The 22,084-nt window shown below is 60.6% G+C and overlaps 2 protein-coding genes across 16 annotated transcripts in view; one reads left to right on the plus strand and one right to left on the minus strand.

Annotated features, from left to right (window-relative positions):
- The window catches only part of DPP9 (dipeptidyl peptidase 9), a 40,376-nt gene extending 22,594 nt beyond the window's left edge, over positions 1–17,782 (plus strand). For 7 of the 9 annotated variants that reach the window (XM_058728373.1, XM_058728375.1, XM_058728377.1 and 4 more), the window contains 11 exons: positions 151–328; positions 506–668; positions 3,668–3,747; positions 6,739–6,891; positions 7,337–7,472; positions 9,058–9,203; positions 10,161–10,307; positions 11,022–11,174; positions 11,860–12,002; positions 13,300–13,411; positions 16,151–17,782. In XM_058728373.1, coding sequence (XP_058584356.1) covers positions 151–328; positions 506–668; positions 3,668–3,747; positions 6,739–6,891; positions 7,337–7,472; positions 9,058–9,203; positions 10,161–10,307; positions 11,022–11,174; positions 11,860–12,002; positions 13,300–13,411; positions 16,151–16,243 — 1,504 coding nt within the window. In that variant the 3' untranslated portion in view covers positions 16,244–17,782. Of the gene's footprint in view, positions 1–150; positions 329–505; positions 669–3,667; positions 3,748–6,738; positions 6,892–7,336; positions 7,473–9,057; positions 9,204–10,160; positions 10,308–11,021; positions 11,175–11,300; positions 11,436–11,859; positions 12,003–13,299; positions 13,412–16,150 lie in introns of those variants that run through there. The other 2 variants (XM_058728370.1, XM_058728371.1) reach the window with 2 other exon arrangements.
- Positions 17,783–18,632: 850 nt separating this feature from the next.
- Positions 18,633–22,083, minus strand: LOC131510813 (uncharacterized). Of its 7 annotated transcripts, none has more exons than XR_009261204.1 (3): positions 21,901–22,077; positions 21,589–21,670; positions 18,633–20,060 (listed from the first exon to the last, which is right to left on the minus strand). XR_009261204.1 is itself a non-coding variant. In XM_058728380.1 (3 exons), the coding sequence occupies exons 1-3, from the start codon at positions 21,925–21,927 to the stop codon at positions 18,874–18,876; spliced, it is 615 nt and encodes a 204-aa protein (XP_058584363.1). In that variant the 5' UTR covers positions 21,928–22,058; the 3' UTR covers positions 18,633–18,873. The 7 variants fall into 7 exon arrangements, 1 of the variants encoding a protein (XP_058584363.1); XR_009261202.1 differs by having other exon boundaries at positions 21,589–21,766; positions 21,901–22,049; XM_058728380.1 differs by lacking the exon at positions 21,589–21,670 and having other exon boundaries at positions 18,633–19,234; positions 19,834–20,060; positions 21,901–22,058.
- Between the last annotated feature and the right edge of the window lies 1 nt (position 22,084).

A 22,084-nucleotide genomic window follows, 5' to 3' on the forward strand; every position in this document is an offset into this window, starting at 1 on the left:
GTGCTACGGGGTTACTCGGTCGAGTGTAGGCAAGGCCGCCAGAGGAAGGGTGGTTGTGACGCCACGCGTTCGGAAAGGGAGGCGTCTGTCACCCGGCTTCCCCCGCTGGGCCCTGAGGCCTCCGGCCGCTCTCTCTTGTCGCCCCCTCAGTGCCTGGGCTATGTTCCTGGACCGGCCCCAGCAGCGGCTCCAGCTTGTCCTCCTCCCCCCGGCCCTGTTCATCCCCGCCACCGAGGATGAGCAGGAGCGGGTGGCCTTGGCCAGAGCGGTGCCCAGGAACGTGCAGCCGCACGTGGTGTACGAGGAGGTCACCGACGTGTGGATCAACGTAAGCGTGGGGAGACGCCGGGTGTCGCGCCCCGCCCGGGCCCCCAGATCCCCGGCTGGGCGGGGCCGGGGCGGGGGCGGGGCAGCAGGCCGAGTTCGCCTCCCACGGACGGACGGACGCCTGGCCACGCGGCGGCGGCCCGCCTCCTGACGCACGTCCCGCCTTCTGCCCGGACAGGTTCACGACATCTTCTACCCGTTCCCCCAGTCCGAGGGAGAGGGCGAGCTCTGCTTCCTCCGTGCCAACGAGTGCAAGACCGGCTTCTGCCACTTGTACAAGGTCACCGCCATCTTAAAGCCCGGAGGCTACGACTGGAGTGAGCCCTTCAGCCCCGGGGAAGGTGAGCAAAGCCCGACTGACCCCGCCCCGTGAGCGTGAGCGGTCCGCGAAGGGGCGGGGTGGGAGGAGTCAGAAAGCCAGCCTCTCTGGAACGTCTTTCGCGGTCTGGCAGGGGCGGTCTGGCAGGGGTTCTCGGCCGGCCGGTAGCGTGTATTCAGCGCCGACCACGTGCCAGGCCCTTCTCACAATCCGGCCCACTGCCCGTTTTTGCAAATAAAGTTTTATTGGCACACGGCCGCGCTCATTCATTTACAGGCTGTCTGTGGCTGATCTCATGCCGCGATGACAGAGTTGAGGAGGGTGGCGGCAGCGTGACCTATGTCTTGCATCGCTGAAAACGTGCTGTTTGGCCCCTTATGGGAAAAGCGGCCGACCCCTGCTCTAGGTGCCAGGGGTATGAATCTAAAGAGAGAAAGGAAAATCCCTGCTCTTGTGGAACTCTCTAGTGGAGGAGGGTGGGCAGCCATCCAAAAACAATTGAAGACCATACCTCGGGGTGAGTGTGGGAGCACGTGCAGCGGGACAGGAGGTTAGAGAGTGAGGGGCCTTCTTTCTAGCGGGGGGGGGGGGTGTCAGAGGGGCGTCTCTGCCGACGGGGTCATGCGCAGAGACCCGGAACAGGTGGCCGAGGCAGCCACACAGGTCATTCCAGGTGGAGGGCACAGCCTGTGCAGAGGTCCTGGGGCAGTAGCCGCCTGGCCTGGTGGACACACAGCAAAGAGGCCCGTGTGGCTGGAGAAGAGTGAGCTGGGGGAGGGAGGGAGGGAGGAGAAGAGGGAGGAGAGGGGTCAGGGCACGTTGCACCGGGCCTTGGGGGCCTCAGGGAGGACTTGGGCTTTTACCACTGATCTCACATCAGTTTAAGCGGTTCCTGGGGTTGCTGTGTGGAGTGTAGCCAGGGTGGGTCAGGGCAGCAGGCTGGGCCAACCCAGGCAGATTCGATTCTGGATGCACTTTGACCTCTGAGTCAGCAGTCTGCCGGTGGATTGGACGTAGGGTCTGAGAGAGAAACCGGAAGGTTTTTGGAGTGTCAGCGTGAGACAGAAAGAGTGTGGGAGGGACAGATTTAGGAGAGAAACGTCCAGTTGAGGTTTGGATGTGTTCACGTCGGAGTGCCCGGGAGTGGACATGCTGTGTGGGCAGGTCTGCGTGCCTGGAGTCCCAGCGAGCAGAAGGATACCCGCAGCGGGCATGCGGGGGTCCTCACGCAGATGGCATCTCGGCCTCGGGACCGGGTGGGGAAGCAGCGTGGGCTGAGAGCCAGCCAGGGCCCCTCCGACACCCCACCCCCGGCCACTGCGGACGCTGGGCCGGGTGGTCCTCAGCGGGGACGTCGTAGGCTCTGTTGGGGGCTGAGCGGCATCCCTGACCCCCCCCCCCCCCGCCCACTCAGTGCCAGGAGCCCCCCTCGTGACAGCCCCAGATGTGCCCGACATCGCCCAGTGTCCCCCAGTGTAGAGTCAGCTCCCGCACAGGGAATGGAGGCCTGAGAGCGTGTGGTGTCTGGGGAGCTACGCCCGAGCGTCAGGAACAGGCGAAGCCTCGAACTGATGGGACTCGAGTAAGACGGCAACAGAGGAGTGACTGCTGTCTCGGGGACCTGTCACTGCTGTCACTCGGGGTGCAACACAGCACGGGCTGGCTAGGCCATCCCGAAGGCGGGCTTCCTGTGGCTCACTGCTCTTGAGCTTTCCCGTCGTGTGTCCCTCTGACTTGGCCGCCGCCACCTGATGTGAGCTCGGGAGTCTTCGCTTGGAACAGCCTCATTCCTGCCTGTGGTGGTTGCTGGGTGGAGGTCGTGGCAGGTGCCCCTCAGGGACCTCCTGCCTTTGCAGTGGGCACGCCAGCTCTCCCTCCCACCCCGTGCGGCCCACCTGGTCCCCAGCTCGCCCTTACCATCGCGTGGCTCATGCCTGCTAGGCGGCCGTTGGGTAGCCGAGAAGGCGAGACCTCGGTCACTTTGGACCAGAAGGCATGAGTTCTTGAAAGTTGCCATCGGGGCGCCTGGGGAAGAGGAGGGCAGGTCAGGAGCCTGGGGCGCCAGCCAGAAGTGGGACGCCGGCTGGGGCAGTGTGTCCAGGCCGCGCGAGGGGCCCTTCGCGGCAGAGGGTCCCGCGAGAGAGGGCCGAGCACGTGTGGTGGGCAGCCCCTCCACTGAGAAGTGTGGCCTTGAACCCGGAAGGCTGAGAGGACGTGGCAGCCGGGAGGGCGGCGCATGGCCCGCCGTCAGCGGGTGCGCCGGGTCCTTCCCCAAGGGGCGGGGCTCCAACGGCGGCCACGAGAGGTTCCACTGCCGGGCCTGCACCCGCTCCCTGCAGGCCCGACGCCAGACGGGCTCCGGTAAGGATCTGAAGGAGCGAAAAGTCAGCCGTGTCCAGCCTCCGCGAGCGGGGACCGCGGGAGGAACGTCCCTCCCTCCCAGATCCAGCTGTGACCAATCTCTGGGCCCAGATCTCTGCAGCAGGAGTCGATGTCTGCCGGGCCTCTGTCAGGCGGGCACGGCATGAAACCGCGTCACTCGTAAACCGTCTTAATAAATTTGTAATGTGTGCCTACTAGCATCCGTAGTTATTTGCCTGATGGAAATTCAAAAGTGAGATCTACCAAAACAACAAAAACCCCAAAGGTCTGTCATAGGATCTCAGCTGAGCCTTTGCTCAGCCCAAGTGAACGAGCCCAATCAAGACCTCGTTCTCCAAAACCTAACACATTCTGAGAGGTCACCGGCCGAGAGTCCGGAAGTTGCTGGTTTGGCCCGTGCCGGGTTCTAAAATCGGTGCTTCCGGTAAAAACGCAGAGGTCTGGTTTCCCCCGGGAGGTGCCAGCACCCTGCACTGGCCCCGCACCTTACCGTGTCCCAGGCTCGGCTGGCTCGGCCTCGCCTCCCTCCTCCCTCCTGGCCCCGGCCGCCTGGGCTCTGGCGGACTTTGGCCTCAGTGCCTTTGCGTCCCCTTCACGGCTTCCTGGGCCCCTTTCACCTCTTCCTCTCCTTACTTGCAGATGAATTTAAGTGCCCCATCAAGGAGGAGATCGCGCTGACTAGCGGCGAGTGGGAGGTTTTGGCAAGGCACGGCTCCAAGGTACCAGAATCTCTTTGCAACCCTCCCCGCCCGCCCTGCACGCACGCTTGTACACACACACGTGCACAGACACACCCGTGCGCACGCTTCAGCTGCCCTGCCGACCCCGTGTGCCTGTGGCTTCTCTCTTCCCTCCTGGCTGCGTCCTCCTCCTGCTCTGTCCGCCCGGCTCCGTCCACGGCTCCGTCCACGGCTCCCGCAGGCCCAGGGCCGCGGGGCTCCGCTTCCGGCCAGCCGGAGACAGCCCCGGTCCGGGAATCGGGGGCTGCTCTGTGCACCTGTTGCACCCCGTTAGCCTTCCCCGCTCCATGAGACCACCTCTCCCTGGGAGAGCAGCTTATGGGACACTTGTCCTGCAGCTTCTGGCCATCGTAAGGACGTGGCAGGACTTGCCTCTGACCAAATCTTCACCTGGGTCCAGTTCTACAAAATTCCAAATATTATGGAGAAACCTCTTTTTTTTTTTTTTTTTTTTTAGTGTTTGTTTTACTGTTTTATTTTATTTTTGGGAGAGAGAGAGAGAAAGAGAGCGTCTGTGAGCACACAGAGGTGGGGGAGGGGCAGAGAGACAGGGAGACGCAGAATCCGAAGCAGGCTCCAGGCTCCGAGCCGTCAGCCCAGAGCCCGACGCGGGGCTCGAACTCATGAACCGTGAAATCATGACCTGAGTCGAAGTCGGACACTCAACTGACTGGGCCACCCAGGTGCCCCAGCTTTTACGTTTTATTTATTTTTAAGTTTTTTATAAGTTTATTTAGTTTGAGAGTGAGAGAGAGCAAGCAAGAGCGGGTTAGGGGCAGGGAGAGAGAGGGAGAGAATCCGAGGCCGGCTCCATGCCGTCAGCACAGAGCCCGACGCGGGGCTCGAACCCACAAACCGCGAGATCGTGACCCGAGCCGAAGTCGGATGCTCAACCGACTGAGCCACCCGGGCCTTTCAGTGGAGAGAGCTCTTAATCAGACTTCCTGTGTCCCTTCTCCACACCAGCATAAGTGCCTCCCGGACCGAAAGCAGACGTGAGAGATGTTAGCCCACGTGCGTGCCTCACAGGGCTGTCCGTGCAGCCGCGGTGGTTAGTGGGCACTTGAGTGAGCAAGCGAGGAGTGACGTGGATAGGTCCAGGTCCCTTAGACACGGGCGTTGATTAGAGCATGCCCTCCCCCGACCGCGGACCCCTCCACTGACTTGGAAGGACGTCCCTGTGGATTGTTGGAAGGAAGCCAGTGGGGACGCCACGTGGTACGTGCGGTCCTGATTCTGTCAGATTTCACACCCCGCTCTGATTTGCGAGGCGAGGTCGGAAGGCCGGGTGCCAGAAGGTTAAAGGCTGCCTCGTTTGCTCTGCTACGGTCGATGCGCGCGAAGAGGTGCCTCCTGCCTCTCAGCAGCCGGGAGCTAACGCTCAGTTCGTCGTCTGTGAAATGGGACCATCAGAGAGCTCTGGTCTGCTCGCGTTTACAGCAGAGTCTCTGCCCCCAGCGGGGCGTCCCGAGCGCCGTGGGGCATCAGCAGCCTCCCCAGCCCCAGCCGCCCCAGGTGTGACAACCACAGAGGTCCCCGGACATCGCCGGATGGCCCCCGAGGGGACTTGAACCGGAAGCCCCCGGCACAGCGTCTGGCGGACCCGCCAGCCAGGATTCTCCCTTTCCTCTGCCGCTGGGGGCGTTATGGTGTTTGCTCGTCTGGGTTTTTACCCAGAAATTAAAAAAAAGGAAAAAAAAAAAAGCCGTGGCAGCACCTGATGTTATTTTTAACTGAAGTATGGTCTACGACGCAGCAGCATTTAAGACTTACAAAGGGAAGGGAGGGCCTCTCGCGTCCCCTCCAGAGGGTCTGTGCCGCCCGTGCTGTTTGCGGACCTGGGAGGGTCCCGAGCGCCCCCTTCGTGTGCCTCGTCTCACGTGGCCCTTGTGACAAAACCGGCGAATGACTGCAGGTGCCTGGGGGTATTCCAACGACACCCTCTGTTTCTAGAAAACGTGCGTTTATCTTGAAACGATGGCGACAGTGGATACGTCATGTTTGTTGTGCGGACTGAACCGTTCTGAGTGACCCTGCGTTTGCGAATCCCCTCACTTGCCTCACCCCAGACTCCCCGTAACCTCTTCCCCCGGGAGGTGACTGACCGCGGTGGAAACCCCGGCAGCTCTTTTCTGTTTGCACACGGCTCCGCAGGACATCGTTTTAGGGGCTACGCAGGGTGTTTTTGTTGTTTTTTGTTTGTTTTAGAAAATACGGTTTTACGTGGCCACGGAGCACTGTGCCATAATTTTGAAAGCGATCTGTACTAGGGGATGTTCGAGTCGTTGTCTTTTTTTAGTATTAAGAACACAGCAGAGCCCTCTGGAACAGTTCCCGGGAACCTACTTGCTGCATCAGAGGACACACTTTTTTAAGGGTTTTGCCTCCGTGTTACCAGGTCGCGGGGTTGTTTCCTGCTTTCCCCGGAGGCCTCACCATGTCAACGTCACACTGGAGTCTGATGGGGGTTCACCCAGGAAGCAGGCGGGGCGGGGGGGGCCCACTTCTTAACCCTGAGCACCTGGGTCCAAAGGGCGGGCTGACCCCTTGGGGGACCAGGCTTGGGGACTGGGGGGCCCTCAGGCAAGGCCAGCCCCTCCCTCAGCCCCTGTCCCAGGCCCTGTGCCCTCTGCTTCTGCGTCTCGGTCTGGGGTTGGCATTCCGACTTCAAGTCCTCCCAGAGGACACCCGGCGAGCTTAGCGAGGTCGCTGTCCGCTCCTGCCCCACCAGGTCCGAGAGGCGCTTCTCTCCTAGAAAGTTCTTCTCCAGCTGGTGGGCTAAAGAAACTGGGGAGAGGGCAAGTCTCCCATCCCCGGAACTCTGGGCCCTCCCTGTGGGGGCAGGGAGAAGAGCCTGGGTCTCTCCGCCGGGCATCGGCCGCCTCCCCCAGCCACCGCGGGAGCAAAGGCCTGGGGAAGTTCAGGGTCCGGCCTGGGGCTGCTTCACGAGGAGCCCCTGTGTCCCCACAGATCTGGGTCAACGAGGAGACGAAGCTGGTGTACTTCCAAGGTACGAAGGACACGCCCCTGGAGCACCACCTCTACGTGGTCAGCTATGAGTCGGCGGGCGAGATCGTGCGCCTCACCACACCCGGCTTCTCCCACAGCTGCTCCATGAGCCAGGTGGGCACTCCCCCGACATGCTAGATGGCAGCATTCCTGCCCCACCCCCTTAGCCTGTGGGAACGTTCTAGAAAGTCAGGCCGTGAACGTGCACAGGGCTACTTCCAGTCCAGGGCAAGCGTTTGGCGGTTTGCCGGCTGTAGAGCCAGTGACGTGGGCACGCTCTGGCATCGGAAGGATCCGGGTGCGACCCTGGGTCCATCAGTTACCACGGGGGGTGGGGTGGGGGTGCGCCCCTGGCCAGAGGACCGACTCCTCTTGGCCTCAGTTTGCTTACCTGTGAAATGGGGGTGCCAGTAATAGCGCCCCTCTCGCGGGGGCAGAGGAGTTTGAAGCTTAAACAAGTGAGCACCCAGGGCAAAGACAGCCAGTAGGTTGGTGGGTGACGGGGGGCGGGGAAGGACGCTGGTGTCGTGCGGTGCTCAGCGCCCCGTCCCGCCTACAGAACTTCGACATGTTCATCAGCCACTACAGCAGCGTGGGCACGCCACCCTGCGTGCACGTCTATAAGCTGAGCGGCCCCGACGACGACCCTCTGCACAAGCAGCCCCGGTTCTGGGCCAGCATGATGGAGGCGGCCAGTGAGTAGCCCCACATCCCTGGGGACCTTGACCGAGGCCCCCACGCCCGCCAGGAGCCTCGGCTTGCCCATCTGTGAAATGGGATGCCACCCTCTCAAATAGCACTGATGAGAGGGGGCCGTCCCGGCAGCCTTGAGGCCACGAGGGGCCCAGGGTCTTGCCTGCTGGCTCCTCCCCGGAGCCCTGAGAGCTCTTCATTGGGCATTACCGGTGGCCCTGCCTGTCCCGTGGGGCCTGCCACCTGGACAGCGTCTCATTTCTGTGCCACAGTTAAGGAGGACACGGCACAGGGCGCAGATTCCGCTCACGACCAGCTGCCACACACGGGCAGGCCCTGTGCGGGGCGTCCTCACCCGTGGGCAGCTGTCTCCGAGGGCACCTGCCCGGGGCGCACGTCCCGATGGCTTTGTGTGTGGTGGAGCCGGGGGCGGGGGCGCGAGCACGGCCTCGGGGGACACGAGGCATCTTGCGGTTTGCCCGGGAGCCCGCGGGGTGGCCCCGGAGCCCAATGCTGGCCGCGGAATCCTAGGCAAGGCGGTCAGGCTCCCTGAGATGTGTCCCTTCTCTATGAAATGGCACGATGGCAGGCGGTCCCTAGGAAGAAGGCCTTAATATTCCGTACCTCGCCTGCCACACGGGAATCACTCGCTAAAAAAGACACCCTTGCCTGACCCCAGAGCTGCCGTCTGCTAGATTTCCAGAACATTCTAGGTAATGAGAATCCCTGGTGTTTGTGGGCTGGAAAGCATCTTGTTACATCGTCACGCTCTGGGACCAGCTCGGTCCGTGACGCGCCCATCACCACGGACGTGACAGAGCAGGGACTCTGGCCCCAGTTTCACCGACGGGGACACCCAGGGGAGGATGGGGCCTACCGGGACACACGGCACAGCAGTGGGGACAGCAGTGGGAAGTCAGGTGTCCCGGCCCCGGGCTTGCAGGCGGGTGGACCGAGGCACCATGTCCCGAAACTCCCGATCTTGCCATGTTTGTAGACCGTCTCTATGAGAAGTCGGCGCGCCGTGGCCTGGGGGCCAGGTCTGGCTGCTCCCGGTCCCTTAGGTACCACGTTAGGGCCGCAACAGCACAGCTGTGTAGTTAAGACACGGAGACGAGAATACTTACCAGCTGACCCTTTACACGGAGCAGTTGCCAGCCCCCAGCCTACCTTACAGTTGACTCGTTTTCTTTTTAAATCGCCTTCCTCTATCTGCCACCTAAATAAACTTGCGAGATAAGCTTCAAAGATTTTGCCTCACTGTCATGATTGGAAAACCAGTGTTGCTTTGCAAAACCAAAGGTGAAAGTCAGAGAAGCAGACGATTAAAACTGGCTGCTACTCAGATCCCAGGGGTGGCGTTGACACCCCCACAGGAGGTCAGAGGAGCGGGTGTCAGGGGGCTGTACCCCGGGCACACTGCCAGGACCAGAGTCCCCCCCGGGCCCTCGGATTGTGATTTAAACTGTCAGGAAGCACAGAAGGCGCCCTCTGCAGCTGAGGGCCGGCCGGCGGAGCGTGGGGTTCGGCCAGAGTGCTTCGCGGGCGCCCCCGGCCCGAGAAGCCACAGCCGCTGTGTCTCTGCAGGCTGCCCCCCGGATTACGTGCCCCCCGAAATCTTCCATTTCCACACGCGGTCGGATGTGCGGCTCTACGGCATGATCTACAAGCCACACGCCGTGCAGCCAGGAAAGAAGCACCCCACTGTCCTCTTCGTGTATGGAGGCCCCCAGGTGGGTGCCGGCCCTGCTCCCCACACCCCCCCGTCCTTCGCGCCGGGACCTGGGCACCAGCCAGGCCAAAGAAGGGTTAGCGCACGGAGGCCCCGTCCCTGGTGACTACACGGGATCCTTGGGTCTCTACACCCCACCCTCCCGTGCAGCCCCCTTCCCCTTTCGCCTGCTGATGTTCCCTTGTCCCTCTGGGAAACCCTGCTAACACCCATGTGTTCTTCTGGCCCACCTGCCCAGCAGTGACCCCCTCTCGCCCCTGGTCGCCAGCCTGGGGACAGAGGTGGCCCTGGGCCCAGTTCTCCAGCAAGGAGACAAGACAGGCCCAGGTGGCCGGGTTGGAATTGGGGTCCATCTAAGACAGCAGTTCTCACCCGGGGGTGTTCCGTCCCCCAGGGGATGCTTGGCGATGGCTAGGGACATTTGTAGTCATCACAGCTGGGGGTGGGGGCCTGGGTCAGTCAACACCCTGCGGCCCCTGACATGGCCCCCCATGACGGAGACCGATAAGGCTCCGGACGTCAGTAGGGCCAAAATGAGGAACTGGACGAAGTCAAGTGACTCGGGGAACACAGCTGTCTGGCGCGACAGCTCTCGTCTATTTTCTTAGAGGTGACTGCAGGGTAGAAAGAGGGCAGACTGTGGCTCAAGAAATCAGGGAGTAATTCCAGGGAAGGCCAGCGGGAGAGGCCCTGGCCGAGGAGGGAGCCTGAGCGGGGCTTTCCCTTCTGTTTTCCTGAGCACGGGCTTGGGGCAGAGTGGGCCCGTCTGACCCGCTCCCCCGTGGCTAGAACCCTTCCAGGGCCGTCCGCAGCCTTCACAGTGAAGTGCAGGAGCCTCGATGAGGCTGTGAGACCCCCCGGCCTCTGGCCCATCCGGCCCCTCCCGCTTGGTGTCACGCACTGGGTGCCTCTCCACTCGTCCGGAGCTCCATGGCCCCTCCTCGCCTTCCCCTCGCAGGTGCAGCTGGTAAACAACTCCTTCAAAGGCATCAAGTATTTGCGGCTCAACACGCTGGCATCCTTGGGCTACGCCGTGGTCGTGATCGATGGCAGGGGCTCGTGTCAGCGGGGGCTTCGGTTCGAAGGAGCCCTGAAAAACCAAATGGTAACATGTCTTCACGGTCTCTCCGGGCCTTTCTGCGTGGTGAGGGGAGCCCTGGGGTGTGGGGGCGGCCCCGGAGCCCCTCCCTGAGGGCAGGCCCGGCTGGGATGCCAGGAATAAGCAGGGCAACCTTTCGGAGCCAAGGAAGATGTGCACTTTGGTGCTCCCCTTTGAGCGGCACCCCACGGGAGACAGGTATGCGCCCGTCCCACCTGGTGCCTGAGGCCCGGGTGAGCCAGACACCTCAGCATAGGCCCCGTCGGCAGGACGTCCCAAGGGCTGGGCCAGCCGGGGGCTGGTGGCTATGGAAGTGGTCCTGATGGTGATGGCGGTGGTGGTGATGGTGATGGAGATGATGAAGGTGATGTTCACCGAGCCCTTAGCAGGTGGCAGCCTCTGAGTGCAGGACACTCGGCGTCCCGTTTCCTCTTTGTGCCCACTGTGAAAGGGGCCCCATCGTGCCGACATCCTGTTTTAGGGATTAGGAGACAGAGGCCCAGAGAACGCATGCGACTTTCTCGGAGCCAGCCAGGAAGAGGCAGGGCAGGGCTGGCGCCGGGCCCATCTGGCCGCCACCCCGGAGAGCAGGCTCGAACAGGGTCTGGAGACAGGGGCAGCTTCCAGAGACCCGTTTCTGGTCCACAAGGGACGGAGGCGGGATGGCAGGGTGCACGTGCGGAAGGAGTCCTCTGAGAGGTGCCCGGCCTCATCCCTCAGGGCCAGGTGGAGATCGAGGACCAGGTCGAGGGCTTGCAGTTCGTGGCCGAGAAGTACGGCTTCGTCGACCTGAGCCGGGTTGCCATCCACGGGTGGTCGTACGGAGGCTTCCTCTCGCTCATGGGGCTGATCCATAAACCCCAAGTGTTCAAGGTGGGTCCCGCACCGTCCCCCCCCCCCGCCCCCGTTTGCTGGCACCCTCCCGTGCCCCTCGGAACCCGCCCCCCCCGGAGAGGCATCTCGGCAGGGGCCTTGCCACGTGGCTGTTTCTCCCCGCAGCAGCCCCGTGGGGCCGAGCCCCCCTCCTCATTGCCCGCCACTGCTGACCCCAGGATGGCATCCGGCTGCACAAAACCCCACCGGCAGCTCTCTGTGGGAGGCTGAGCCCGGGACCCCGGCCTCGGATGGGCAGAGGTGGGGCATGGTGTGAAGAGCGTCGGGGGAGGGGCCCCCAGGCCGGCGGCGCTGACAGGGCACCGCGGGGCGGCGATGAGGAGGAGGAGGAGGCAGGAAGGCGGTGGGACCGGGGAGGGGCCGATCCCGGCCTGAACGTACTCGTTCAGCTCACCCGCCCTCCCTCGACGGCGCTCGATCCACGATCCACGGGGGCGCACGGTCTGAGGGCCCCCCCCCCCCCGCCAGCCCCCCCGTGCATGCCCGTTCCTCACGTCCTGCGGGGGAGGCCCCGGGACAGCCGGCAGGCGAGCGAGGGCTCCCGAGACCTGACCTGTGCGTGTGTGTGTGTCTCCTCTCCTCTCCTCTCTCTCTCTTCTCTCCCTCTCCTTCCCCCCGCCCCTCTCTGTCTCTCCAACCCCACTCTGTCCACTGTGGCCCTCAGGTGGCCATCGCGGGCGCCCCGGTCACAGTCTGGATGGCCTACGACACCGGCTACACTGAGCGCTACATGGACGTCCCGGAGAACAACCAGCTCGGCTACGAGGCGGGATCTGTGGCTCTGCACGTGGAGAAGCTGCCCAATGAGTAAGGCCCCGCCCACTCCCGCCTTCTGGGTCACCAAGGGCCCCCCCCACCCCCCACCCCACTTTCTCTCCCACCACCCCTCCCCGCCCGGCCCCTGCCGTTTCTGTGTCCGGGAGGCCGCCCCAGGCCGGTCCTCCACGAAGCTGGGTGTCCACGGTGCCTCCGCATTGGCGCCTCCCGCCCCCTTGAGGGCCTCCCTGCTTGCTGCCTACCGAGGCAGGTGGGCACCCGGGTGCTCTTGGAGGGAGGAGGCCTCGGCCCTACCCTCAGAACGATGGAAAGAAGGCCCTAGAGTCCCACTGCCTTGCACACGCGGGCCTCCCACCCTCCCCCAAGCACGTGTCCCGCTGTGGGGCCATCGGTCGGTCTTGAACCTGATCGGTCTCTGTTCTGTGGGACTTGACGTGCGGTGGTTCAGGACACAAGTCCACGTGGTTGTAACATCCGGGTCCGTGGGACCGGCTTAGACGCACCGAGTCACGCTTTGCTAGTGGCCTTTCTCTGAAGGAAGGAACTGTGTCGCCACCTTCTGGCGTGGCTCTGTCTGGCGAACGGCTGCCCTGGGCCCACGCCTTAGTGCCGGGCACTCCAAGCAGGCTGACCCCACCTGGGCCCCCTGTCCCGGTGAGGCTGCTCTCCTCGGTCTGGAGTGTGGTCCGGGCTCCCTGGGGACAGCCAAGCTGGAACCCCAGTGCTCTGGGCCTGTGCCGCCCAGTACGGAAGCCGGGAGCCGTATGTGGCCCCTGAATTTAAGCTCGCGTTTGTCCACAGCCACCGAACGAATAACTCCATCGAGGCAGATTGGTGGTTGTGGGAGGCCCGGGTTGGGGCGGGGGGGAGGGGGGAGGGCTTTGCCAGAACTGGATGCAGGTGGCGCTGGGAATGCGCCAAATGCCCCTAAATCGTTCAGTTTAAAATGAGGTATTTTTAGGTTCGTTTTAAAAATCCACTTAAAAAACAAGCCAACAAACTACTGTTCCTTGGCCACTCTTGCCACATTTTAAGTGCTCGGGAGCCACACGTGGTGATGACTGTGATAACTGCATTCGGTAGGGCAGGTCTAGAACATTCCATCGTCCCACAGCACCGTGGGGCAGCACTGCTCTAAAAACTTCCCCGTAGCTCAGGGCATTCCACACGGAGAGCCCACACACCCGCGCCCCTCCTTGCCTGGAAGGAGGCGAGGGAGTCTCCAGACCCACCTGTGCCCCCGGTGCCCTCGCGCTCTCCTGGCCGCCCCTGGGGCCGAGTGTGTGAAGAGGGTCCCACCAGACCCTCACTCAGCCTTGTCTTCCAGGCCCAACCGCCTGCTGATCCTGCACGGCTTCCTGGATGAGAACGTGCACTTTTTCCACACCAACTTCCTCGTCTCCCAGCTGATCCGGGCCGGAAAACCTTACCAGCTCCAGGTGGGTGGCCCCTCCCCCCAAATGGCCTCCTCCAACCTTCCCCAGGCCCCGTGTCCCCCCGCGTCCATTCAGCGATCACTGCTGATCACTGATGGTGCCCGGGGCCACGCTGCCCTCCGTGCCGGGCACGCCGAGGGGACAGGCCAGACCCACCCCAGCCCAGCCTGGTGGAGAGAGGCCGGTGTTCTGAAAATCCTCGCTCACACGCCATTTTATCTGGAACCGAGAAACGGTACAGGGTGCTGAAAGCATCTGTGTGTGACTGGGCTCAGAGAAGCGTTCCCCCAGGAGGGGACATTTGAGGGTGCTAGAGAGTAGGGATGGGATTCAGCCTGGGGGGGCGGTGGGGGCGGTGGGCAGACACCAGGCTCAGGACCCTGTCAGAGACAGCAGCGCAGGGGCAAAAGACCAGGGTGGATGGAGGGAGCAGGAGAGGAGTTGGGGCCAAGGCGGGGCAGAGGGCGGCCCCTCTGGCGAGGGGTGGGGTTTGGGGCAGCAGGCTTCCGTGGCTTTTAAGGGGGGGGGGGTGGGTGTTGGAGGTGAGGGGCGGGGCTTCAGTGGTGGAGGCGGGGCCTCGGCTGGATTTTGATCAAAGGGTGAGGAGAGGTGTCAGCCAGCTTCCGGAGTGACCAGCCTCTGGCTGCCTTGTGGACAGGGGCCCATGGGAACCAGAGGGACGTGAGCCATAGCCCGTTGTCCCAACAGGAAAGGGGCCGGCTGAGCGAGTGGGAGGCCTGGTAGACTCAGGAGGAGTTGGGGAGGTGAGAGGGACAGATGTTATCACAGGCTGCCACCCCCAGATGCCTCCACGCGCCCTGTCCTCGGGGAGTGCCGTGTTGCCAGTTCAACAGATGGGGAAACTGAGGGCCACAGGGCAGTGGGGACGGGCCATAGGGACCTGTGGCTGGGCATGCCTTTCCAGACAGGGCCGGAGGGTAGGCAGGGCTCACTCTTGGGAGGCCCCCCCAGCCGCAGACACACCTCACAAACAGACCAGAGGCAGCTGCACATCAGGGTGAGGCAGGGCCAGGATGAAACCTCAACTGTCTTTTTTTTTTTTTTTTTTTTGAGAGAGAGAGAGTGCACACACACGTACACACAAGCAGGGAAGGGACGGGGGAGAGAGAGAATCTCAAGCAGGCTTCACCGTCAGCGAGGAACCCGGTGCGGGGCTTGATCTCATGACTGGGAAATCATGACCCAAGTGGAAATCAAAGGTGGACGCTTAACTGACTGAGCCGCCCAGGTGCCCCCTCACACATCCTTTTTGAGCGTGAGACCCTGAGCCGGGTGGCTGGGATAGCTTCCGTGTGTGGCTGTAGGTGAGGCTTCGAGGGCCAAATGGGTTCTCTCGGGAGAGCGTTGAGCACCCAGGTGGGCCCGTAGTCCTGTACCCCTGCCTCCCCGGGAGAAGCTGAAGGCGAGCTGAGACACTCCACTGGGGATGGGAGCCTGGCAGCTTGTGAAGGAGGTGGGACGCACCCCCCTTTTGTTTCACAGTTGGCTGGGAGCCTGGTGGCCCCAGGCCCTCCTTGTTCACACATCACACTTGTCCCAGGCCAGGCCCGGGGCACAGCGGGGAATGCACAGACCCCTCTCCCTGCCCTCAGCCAAGAGGAGGAAGAAGTGACCAGGCAGCCAGGACCCAGGCTGGTGTGAAGGGTCTGTCACAAGGGAGTGCTGGTGCCCAAAGTGTAGAAGGAGTGAGGCCTGGGAGGACGTAGGGGCAACGGGACTGGGGAGGCAGGTCTTGATGTCAGGCTGGCAGGTCCTTGCGGAGCTCTGAGCTGGGGACAGTATGATCAGAGTCGGGCTTCATCCAGGGATGGATTAAAGAAGGCAAGGGAGGAGGAGGGGAGACCCCTGGGCACTTGGACATATTCTAGGGTAGTGAGCTGGGGCAGTGGCCATGGGCCTGGAGAGGAAAGAACAGTTCACAAACCTGACTTGCGAGCAGGAAGAGGTGAAGAATGGGCCCCCGGCCCTGATACCAGCCAGCCCTGTCCCACTTGAGACCAGGGTTGGGTACTTTGGGAGAGTCTGGAGCAGGTTTCAAAGCTGTCCCGTGAATCCCCATGGTCTGAGGCCTGTTCGAGTGCCAGGGCCCTCATTTCGTGGTCAGAAGCAAGGCCCGAAGGCCTGTCGCCGTCCACCCTAGGGCCTGGATGTCAGCTCCACCAGGTCTCAAGGACCGGGTGATTCCTTAGGTGTGGCCCTTGGCACCAACATGTCACTGCCCCCTGTGGGGATAATGCCCCCTCAGGTGGTAAGACAAAGCCTGGGGCGGGACGCCTGTCCTGGGGGCCTCGGCACGTGCAGTCCTAATGTGGCCTTCCGGTGAAGTCGAAGTGGCCCCAGTGGACAGCAGCAAGTGTCCCTGAGACCTGCTGCAGCGCCCCTCTGTGTCCCCAGGTTTGGGGGGCAGCTCCTAGGCAGGTGGAGCCTGGAGCTTGGCGAGCCCTTGAAAGGACCTGCAAAGAAAGGCCCGAGTTCTTCATCCAGTTTATTTTGGGGGTGGGGCTGCCGTCAGTGAGCTCGGCAGGGGCCCAGGGTTGCACAGCACGTGGGTGGCGGAGGGGGATTGGAACCCAGGTCCGTGAGCCCAGCGTACCTGCTCTTTCCTCTCCACGACCCCCCAGGGGCCCAGGGCGGGAGCGGGGAACACAGGATGCCGGGGTGGGTCGGCACCTGGGGCAGAGTCCCTCCGTGCCACCAGCCCCGCCTTCTCTGTCCCCCCAGATCTACCCCAACGAGAGACACAGCATCCGCTGCCCCGAGTCCGGCGAGCACTATGAAGTCACGCTGCTGCACTTTCTACAGGAGTACCTCTGAGCCCCGCGCCCTGGGGCCTGCACATTCAGAGCACAAGTGGCTTCGCCGCCGCCGCCGCCGCCGCCGCCGCCGCCGCCGCCGCCGCCGCCGCCGCCGCCTCCGCCGCCCCCGCAGGGGGAGCCGGCGGGAGGGGCCGAGTGGCCCCCGAAGGCCCCTCCGCTCGGCGCCTCCTCCCGCCGCCCCCGCCAGCCAGCCCCGCCCCGGGGCCTCCGCCTTCGCCGCCCCCGCGCCTTTTATCATTGTTTTAATGCCCCTGGCTGTTTTGCCTGCTGCTTCTCGGTGGCCAGGACGGCGAGATGAGGCCCGCGTCCCAGAGGCGCGTCCTCAGGCCATCCCCTCCTCCCCACGCTGCCCGGGAGCCCCCCGACTCCGCCGGGCACGGGGCGGGGGGTGTGGAGGGGGGCGAAGACCCTGGGGGGACCGGGCCTCCGTCGCGGGGCCTCCCCACGCGGTCCCCGGCCCCGCCCCGCAGCGCGCCGGCCGCCACCGAAGCATGCGACTGCCTTGCCCTCCAGCCCCGCCCACTTCATGTCGCGTTCTGTTGTTGGGGGGGGGGGGCGCTTCTGACGACTATTTAAGAGACCGAGCAGAGCAGAGGGTGCCTAAACCGGGGATGGGGTCCGCCGCCAGCCCCGTCCTCTCCCGGCCCGGAGCGGGGAGCCTCCTGCCGGGCTCTGAAGCGCGCGCAGACCGGGGGGCTCCGGGCTTGGGACGGAGCCGTCCCCGCCTCAGGGTTCGCCTTCCCCCTCCCTTCCCCTCCCCGCCAAGACTCCTGCCGGGGGCGGGCGAAAAGGAAAACAAAAGAAGCAAAAAAACAAAACAAAAACCACACACACAAACGAAAACCCCCACCGGAAACGAACCACCTCTACATATTATGGAAAGAAAATATTTTTGTCGATTCTTATTCTTTTATAATTATGCGTGTAAGAAGTAGACTCATTAAACAATTCCGGACGGAAGCGCTGCCACCTGCCTAAGGTTCCTTCCCAGCCCCGGGGCCGCCGACGGCTGTGCCTCTGCCTGGGCGGGTCCCGGGAGGCGACCGAGCCGCGAGCTGCCCGGGCTGGAGGGTGCCCCGCCCCCATCAGGCTGGTCCCGTCGAGGACGGCCCCGGGGTCCCGATGCAGCCACTGCAAGTCGCCTAGGGACCCAGCCCAGGATGTCACGGCCGGCCTGCTCCAGCCCACAGGCTTCCTCAGGGCCACAGCGTAAGCCAAGGCGCAAGTCCTCCTGGCGGTCACTCTGCCCTGGCTGCCTCCACTTCCTTTGGTGCCTGTGTCTGTCCAGAGGCTTGACTCCGTGGTTGGGGCGTCGGGAAATGCCGACCCAGGAGGGCAGGCCGCTCCCCTCTCACGTCCGACCCAGCAGCCCTGACCCAGGGAGACCGGAGACTGCCTGGGCAGGTGGCACTCTGGTACATGAGTTCCTAACAGCAGGACGACCTCTCCCTGCGCCTTCACCCTCTCCATACTTTGGGAAGCTCCGCTTTTATTTTTAATGGCTTAAAAAATATAATAAAACTTGAGTGCAAAAGCATATATAGAGGAGAGATGCCTTCGCTCCAGACAGGGAATCACGTCCCAGTCTCTATTTTTCAATATCCGTATTCTATTCCTGCTTATGAATGTGCCATAATCTATTTTGCCAGGCACCTATCAAGGAGAGAACAGCTTATTCGGGGCTTTTTGAATCCGCATAAATCAGGGGTCAACAGACTTCCTCTGTAAAAGGCCAGAGAGTAAATATTTTCGGCTGTGCAGGCCAGACGGGTACAACCACTCTGCTCTCCTGGCCCCAAAGCAGCCACAGACAATTATGTAAATGTGTGCGTTTGGCTGCGTGCCAATAAAACCTTCTTTACACAACCAGGCAGCTGACCAGATTTAACCCCCAGGCTGTGGTTGGCCAGCCCCCAGTATAAGTGCTAACTGTTCACAGTCTTGTACGCATTTTGGGCATACGTTTGCGTTTATAGGGGAACTTCCTAGAACTACCCAAAGGCATATTCGATGTTAGTTTCACCGAGCATTGCCGAATTGCCTTCCAAAGAGAACACCTCAATGTAAACTTTTCCAACAAGGGTGAAGTACGCCTGTGTCTCCATTTCTTCACCAGTACCACCTGTGACCAATTATTTTTTTTATCTTTGCCAGTGAGGTGTGGCATCTCACTGTAATTATACCTGCGGCAACATTTTCATGTTTTAAGATACTTGTTTACTAGTGACCATTTGCCCACCTTTCTTTTGATCTGTTGGCCTCAACGATTTGTGGACACTCTTTATATATGAAGGAAATCAGTCCCTTGTCATCCATGTTGCAAACTGAACCGTGTTGTCGATCTCCATGTGTTTTGCAGATAGGAAGCTCAGCCAGTGAATGTTCTAAAAAAATCAGTCTTGGGAATAAGTAGTCTTTCACTTAAAGTCAAGGAGGGGACTGGTCACAAGTCACAGAAAGACAGAACCGGTGGGAAAGGACACCGGGCGTGCTCCAGGAGCCTTGACAGCTGGAAACCTGCATTTGTCTCAAAGCAGGAACTCTTTGTCGGAAACTCCTACCCCTGCCTCCCACAGTCAGTACTCAGGATTGTCGTGAGACAGCATCCATTGGCCAAACTCCAGTCAGTCACATTCCTACCCTGACAGTGAAGCCCGGAAGTGTTAGTGGGGTGCCAACAGGAAGGAAGGATGGGTGAAGGGCAACTACAAGAGGACAGGTGTCCGCTGGCCGAAAGTCTCGGTCGCGGAGGTGGCAGGGAGAGGCATCTGTTTCTTCCAGGCTGATACGTGGGCCACTCTTCTCCACCACTGGCGGGGGATCCGTCAGCGGGAGGGTGCCCGGTACTGTCTGAGGTTGCCTGTGCACGGGCTGGCTTGCTTTCCTGCTGGAAAAGTTCCTGTCTTCCCTAACTGGCGGGAACCCACACGTGATGGACACAAAAGCCTGTGTCCTGCTGGTTGAAGCTCTTTCCCGGTTTGTCATTTGCCTAACAGGTTTGTCGTGTTTCAACACAAACAGAAAACAAAAACACACAAAAATTTTAACTCTGGACACACAGGAAGTTGTGAAAATAGTACAGAGAATCCCAGGTACCCTCCATCCAGCTCACATCTTACCTAACCCTCGGCCATTGTCAAAATCAGGAAACTGACACGAGTGCAGTGCAATTAACTAGACTCTATTCCTGATTTGGATTTTATCAGCTTTTACATGTGCTGGCTGGTGAGAGCGTGTATGTGTGTGTGTCTTTTCCTTTCTGTCGCCCGCATGGATTCCTGTAACCAACACCCCAATCATAATACTAAACTGTTTGTTCTCCAGAAAGGAGCTCCTCCGTGCATCCCTGTTATGTCCACACCCACCCCATTTATGGTGTCCTGAGCAGAGAGAGAGATGTCCACTGACATTTGTGTCGTCAAATGGTGTCCTTAAGGACTGCCAGAGTTCATGTCATGATTAAAAACCAGGATCTCTGGAATGATGTTTATTTTTTCTTTCAATCTCTCCAGTATGTGTTGTTGTTGTTGTTGTTGTTGTTGTTGTTGTTTTTAGGCAAAAAGGAAAAACACGCACACGCCAACCTACCTCTCTTCGGTAGGAGACTCAAACAGCACACAGTTGAAGTATCTTGCTAGCAACGGCACACGGCCGCTAACCGAATCCTTCACAGTGAGGGGCCGAAGGTCAAACACAGCAGGGGAGGTAACGGGGAAGACATCAACGGAACCGGAACATGCTCCGTGAAACACAGCAAGACTGTGATCATCTGGTTTCTGGAGCCGATTTCCTTTTAAGGGGTCCAGAGCAGGCAGCTGCAAGGAGAAAGAGATTTCTTCAAGCAAACAGGTATCCCAAGTCAGGCCAGGCTGCCCATTCCCTGAAAATGGCCTTCACCCTCTTGAGGCCCCGAAAGTTTGCACTCGAGCTCAGCTTAGGGGCAACCTGTGAGATTTTCTTTCTGGATTCTGTTCTCTCAAGTCAGGAAGGACCAGGGAAACAAGTTTAATCCTGGACCCTCTGGCCCTCACCATTGTGGTGCTTCCTCGGAAACTCAAGCCATGTGTGACCAAAAAAATTGGGGGGAAAAGCTACGATTCAGAGTCCTTGTAAAAAATGTCACCTGCATGTTGTTCTCAGTTAATTATCCTGACAACCCCATGAGAGAGGGACTGTTTGCTTTTTAGTTTATTCTGAAATAACGTTAGGCTGACAAAAAAAGTTGCAGAAACAGTACCGAGTTCCTAGATGCCCTCCACCCAGCTTCCCCTCATGTGAACATCTTAGGTAACCATGGTTCCATCAGGAAATGAGCATCAATACAATCCTGTTACGTAATGTGTAACAATCTCTGGTCCAGGATTGTTATGCACGAACCGGTCCCTCCCAAATTCCTATGGTGAAAGCTGATGCCCAGGGTGACGGTGTCAGGAGGTGGGGCCTCCGGGAGGAGGTTAGGTCAAGAGGGTGGAGCCCCCGGGATGGGATGAGCGCCCCCACAAGAGACGCCCCAGAGAGCGCCCTGCCCCTTGCGCCCTGGGAGGACCGAGGACCCGGAGAATATGAGCACTGAGCTGCCTCCGAACCAGGAGGTGGGCCTCACCTGACGCCAAATCTACCGTTGCCTTGATCTTGAACTTCCGGCCTCCAGAACCCTGAGAGATAAGCATGTGTTTCTTGATAGGCCGCCAGATTGCGGTGTGTTTGTTAGAACAGACTGAACTAAGACAAGGAGCCAATCCAGGAGCCCGCATCGTGTTTTGTTGTCCTGGTCTCCCCATCCTGTGATGGTTCCTCAGCCTTTTTTTTTTTTTTTTTTTTTTTTAGGAGTACTGCCCAGTTACCTTGTGGAATGGCCCTCAGCTCCGCATTCTGTCTGACATTTGCTTATAATTAGATTGAAGTCATGCATGTGGGGCAGGAAGGCTAGAGGCGCCACTGAAAATGCCCTTCTCGGTGCACCCTGTGAGCGGCTCCACGTTGCGGCCTCATTGGCGCCCTTAACTTAGATCACTGGGCTAAAGACGTGTCTTCGTTGTAAAATTACTATTTTTCCCTTTATAACGAATAACTATCTTGGGGGAAAGTACTTTGAGGCCACAGAAATAAGCTGTTTCTCATCTTTTCCCCCACTAATTGTTAGATCTGTTAACCTTAAAAAATAAAACTGACAGTTATTTTACCACTAAAAACAGGAATGGCAGAGCACTGCAACCTGGGACAGGCAAACTAAGGACGGCAAAACCATTGGGAAAGCTGCAGAACAAGGGAGAGGGATATTATCTTACAGAAGAAAGAGGAACTTGCAAGGGCCTCTTCTAAACAAAAAGTCCGCTGCCCTACCTGCCAGGTGTGGTGGCTTCTCATTGGCTGGGCTGTGGCTGCCTCTCATTGGCTGCGCTGTGGCTGCCTCTCATTGGCTGCGCTGTTGTGGGGCAAGGGAAAAACTTCTTCTTGCTGGGCCTGCGCAGTAGTGGCTAACACACTGTGGACTTGCGAGGCGCTGGACTTCCTGTTGGGCCTGCAATTGACCAGAAGTCCTAGGGTGCAGAGCTTTCCCTGCCGGCCCCCCCATTCCATTCTAAATGAGGTTTCCCGTTATTGAACTTCAGATCCACCCAGGGATCTTGGCTGCAACAATTACAAGGTATTTACCCAATGGCCATCGTCCATTTCCCTCATTCCGTCTACATGCACGAACTGGGAGAGCTGTAGGGTCAGTCGCAAGGCTGGGCATGGAGGCAGGAAGGCAGTCTATGGCCACTCCCCCCCGGAGACGCCCCCCTGGAAGCCTAAGCCCCGCCCCAACATGGCGGCCAGAGCCAGGGAAGGGGCGGGG

This window comes from Neofelis nebulosa, chromosome 4 (assembly GCF_028018385.1).
Source record: "Neofelis nebulosa isolate mNeoNeb1 chromosome 4, mNeoNeb1.pri, whole genome shotgun sequence".
In the NCBI taxonomy this organism is placed as follows: domain Eukaryota; kingdom Metazoa; phylum Chordata; class Mammalia; order Carnivora; family Felidae; genus Neofelis; species Neofelis nebulosa.

Bases quoted from the DNA above. Each gene is read 5' to 3' on its own strand.
- LOC131510813 (XM_058728380.1), bottom strand. From the start codon at position 21,927: ATGAGGGAAATGGACGATGGCCATTGG. The intron at 20,061-21,900 runs GTAAATACCTTG...TTCTCCTTGCAG, and splicing joins AAATGGACGATGGCCATTGG to CTGCCTGCTCTGGACCCCTT. The intron at 19,235-19,833 runs GTAGGTTGGCGT...CAAACCTGTTAG, and splicing joins GAGTCTCCTACCGAAGAGAG to GCAAATGACAAACCGGGAAA.